This window comes from Myotis davidii, unplaced genomic scaffold (assembly GCF_000327345.1).
Source record: "Myotis davidii unplaced genomic scaffold, ASM32734v1 scaffold329, whole genome shotgun sequence".
Lineage (NCBI taxonomy): Eukaryota > Metazoa > Chordata > Mammalia > Chiroptera > Vespertilionidae > Myotis > Myotis davidii.
In genome coordinates this window covers 2,788,808-2,792,023 of record NW_006300374.1, presented here as the reverse complement: position 1 = coordinate 2,792,023, position 3,216 = coordinate 2,788,808, and the positions used below count along the sequence as shown (strand labels likewise).

General features: G+C 48.7%; 1 protein-coding gene across 1 annotated transcript in view; it reads right to left on the bottom strand.

Annotated features, from left to right (window-relative positions):
• Window positions 1–3,216, bottom strand: part of SVOPL (SVOP-like) — a 61,589-nt gene that overhangs the window by 47,289 nt on the left and 11,084 nt on the right. The window contains exons 2-4 of the mRNA XM_015572691.1: window positions 2,464–2,578; window positions 2,192–2,283; window positions 848–946 (exon numbers count right to left, since the gene is read on the bottom strand). Coding sequence (XP_015428177.1) covers window positions 848–946; window positions 2,192–2,283; window positions 2,464–2,545 — 273 coding nt within the window. The 5' untranslated portion in view covers window positions 2,546–2,578. The remainder of the gene's footprint in view (window positions 1–847; window positions 947–2,191; window positions 2,284–2,463; window positions 2,579–3,216) is intronic.

Sequence of the window (3,216 nt, the reverse complement as noted above, 5' to 3'; positions counted from 1 at the left end):
GTGATTCTAATGTGCAGCCAAGGTTGAGAACCACTGGATTACAGCCTGTTACTGTACAAACGACACAAGATTAAGTTAACCTTATGGGAATGTGATGCAATCAAGAGACATGGTAGCCAAAACCAGTTTGGCTCAGTGGATAGAGCGTCGGCCTGCATACTGAAAGGTCCCGGGTTCGATTCCGGTCAAGGGCATGTACCTGGATTGCGGGCACATCCCCAGTGGGAGATGTGCAGGAGGCAGCTGATGGATGTTTCTCTCTCATCGATGTTTCTAACTCTCTATCTCTCTCCCTTCCTCTCTGTAAAACATAAATAAAATATATTTAAAAAGAAAAAAGAGACATGGTAAACATGAGATGGATGAAGCTACTGCCAGCGTAATACGTGTAGTTTTACAGCAAACTTAGCTCCACTTTGCAGCAGTATTTGGTGTGAAACTCATAAAGCTACTGATATGGTCGTGGAGAAAAGTTGAGTGTATAACACAAACAATTCAACTTGGTGATTGGTTAAGTCACTGTGGTCACGCTAAGTAGCCTCTTAGTGTCCTGAACTGATAGCTAAAGCATCTCTAAGCCACGGCTGAAGAGTTACTGTCTCTGATTTGCATTTATCTCTTTGGGGCTTTTGTTAGGAGCTGGAAAAGAAGCAATACAAAGTTATGCTCTCCAGGGTGGGGAAACGGAAAGGCCTCAAATGCTGGTTGGAGCCTGCAGACGCATCAGCTTTGAAAGCCAACAGACTAGGGGTGGGGTACCCTTTGAGTCTCGCCCTGTGGGATGGGGAAGGGGCGTGGCCCTGGTCTCCAGGTGGCTCGTTCGCAGCTCAGGAAGCAGGTCACTCACCGTGGTCACTAACGCCACCTGCCAATTCTCCAGCTGCCATTCACAGCGGATGACGGGAGACACAACCGCTATTAGCATGATCTCCATGGCCTCGGCAATCTTAAGAAAAAGGAGGAAAAATGCTGTGTCTGAGTGCCAGCCTGTCACCACTTCTCCCCACGCCTGCCTTCCACCCCTTTAGTCCTTCTCTTCCCTCCCCGCCCCCATTTAGGGAGCACCTATTTCGTACCCCCTTAGCACGACCTGAACATTTTGAAATGTCCCCGGATTTATCGCTCATATTTACTTGTGATGTTGGGGACGCATGCATCTGCACTGTATCTGAGGGTGTTGTGCGGAGGCCAGTCACGTAGCTAGTGGCTCACCCCGCCATCCACTTCGACCTAGCTTTGTTGTTTTATACTCATCCTCGTGGAGGTCTCAGGACATGCCCCTGGCAAATGGATTTTTAAAATAGTCCCTTTCTCAAGAAGTTGGGATGGGGAGACAAGGTCATGAAAGCCAAACAACAATAAAGGAACAAGTGCAAACAATATGAGTTCATCATCAGGAAAGAACGTCTACTTAGAAAACAGTGTAAGACGTGCTGCTAAATATTCCTTTCTTTTCTTTTTTTTTTTGTTAACCCTCACCTGAGGATACTTTTCTCAATTGATTTTTAGAGACAGTGGAAGGAAGAGAGAGAGAAAGAAAGAGAGAGAGGGAGAGAGAGAGAGAGAGAGAGAGAGAGAGATGTGAGAGAGAAACATTGATGGATTGCCTTCCACATACATCCTGACTGGGGCCAGGGATGAACTTGCAACCCAGGTACATGCCCTTGACCAGGAATCAAACCCGAGATCCTTCCATGTGTGGGTCGACACTCTAACCACTGAGCACACCGGCCCTTGACCAGGAATCAAAACCAAGATCCTTCCGTGTGTGGGTCGACACTCTAACCACTGAGCACACCGGCTAAGGCCTAAATACTCCTTTCAACAGAAAGGTTAATTATCATCCTCTGTCCATATCTTGCTATCCAGTACGGGGTGAGTGTATCTCCCAGGGAAATGAAGTGGATGCTGGGAAAGAATTGATAGAGTAAATAGAAATAGAGGATGGAAGTACAGCTCAGAATGATGAAGAAGAAAGTCACAGGTAGTTCTGAGGTTTTGTACCTGGAGGAAGGGGTGAAAATGGCATCATTAAAAGGGAAAAGGGTATCAAGTGGGGATCAGGGGGAAATGAATTGTTGGGGACATGTTCGCCTCACAAACTCCCTGCCCCCCTCACATCCACCCAAGTGGACCGCCCTGCACTGAGGTCCGTGCAAGGCTCTGTGTCCCACAAGGAAGCCGCACTCACCCCAGTGCTGCCCATGATGAGGAACAGGGCAATGTGGAAGCGCCCGAATCCGATGGTCTCCACAGCATCTTCCACGGTGAAAGTCTTGGGCTCTAACGAGGAAAAGCAAAGTGAAAAGAACAGCCTGTGTGGGTAGGAAATGTGTGTGGACTATTGCTCACCCCAGAGGATGTTGGGAAACCAATTCCTGTTATAAAAACTAGTAAATCCGGGGGGAGGAGGGGGTGGAATTAAGCAGCAGGTTGAGGGCAGAGACTTCTGGATCACCTGACCTTTCGGCTGTGGCTCTGGGGCTCCCAGGCTCAACCTCCGAAGGCTGAGGACGGTGACCGGCTCCGCCCGCTTGGTTGGCATCTTCTAATGGTTCTGATTTCCCACACGGCTTCCCTGATGGAACCAGGAGAGGGACACGGAAAGAGCTGTAGCTGAGTACGTGTTTTTCTTCAATCTTCACAGAAAACCTGTGAAGTGGGTCTTACATATTAATGCATCTGAAACACAGAGAGGTTAAACGGCCACATGAGATCATTGGGCCCCAGTGGCTGGCCATCCGCCCTGCGTGGGGCCAGGTGAGCTCTGGACAATCTGACCAGTAGCCTCTGAGTGGGAGTGGAGTGGGCTGCACTACAGAGAAGTAACCTCCATGCCAGGCCTTTCCATTCCCATGGGTCCTGTCTACACAGTGTAACCGTATGTCACAGTGCGCGTTCTTGTGTATTATTCTTACTTGTTACTGACAGAAAGCCATGCAGCCCTTCTTTTCATTCCCCCTTTCCGTATTTAATCCTGAAAGAGGATTCTTAATCCCCCAAACCAAAAGAAAAATAAACCAAAGAAAGCTGAGGAGCAAGTTAGTAAAATATTTTCCAAATGACTTTAAGATACAGTCGTTTAGCCTTAACTGGTTTGGCTCAGTGGATAGAGCATCAGCCTTCGGACTGAAGGGTCCCAGGTTCAATTCCGGGGCATGTACCTTGGTTGCGGGCACATCCCCAGTGGGGGGTGTGCAGGAGGCAGCTGATCGA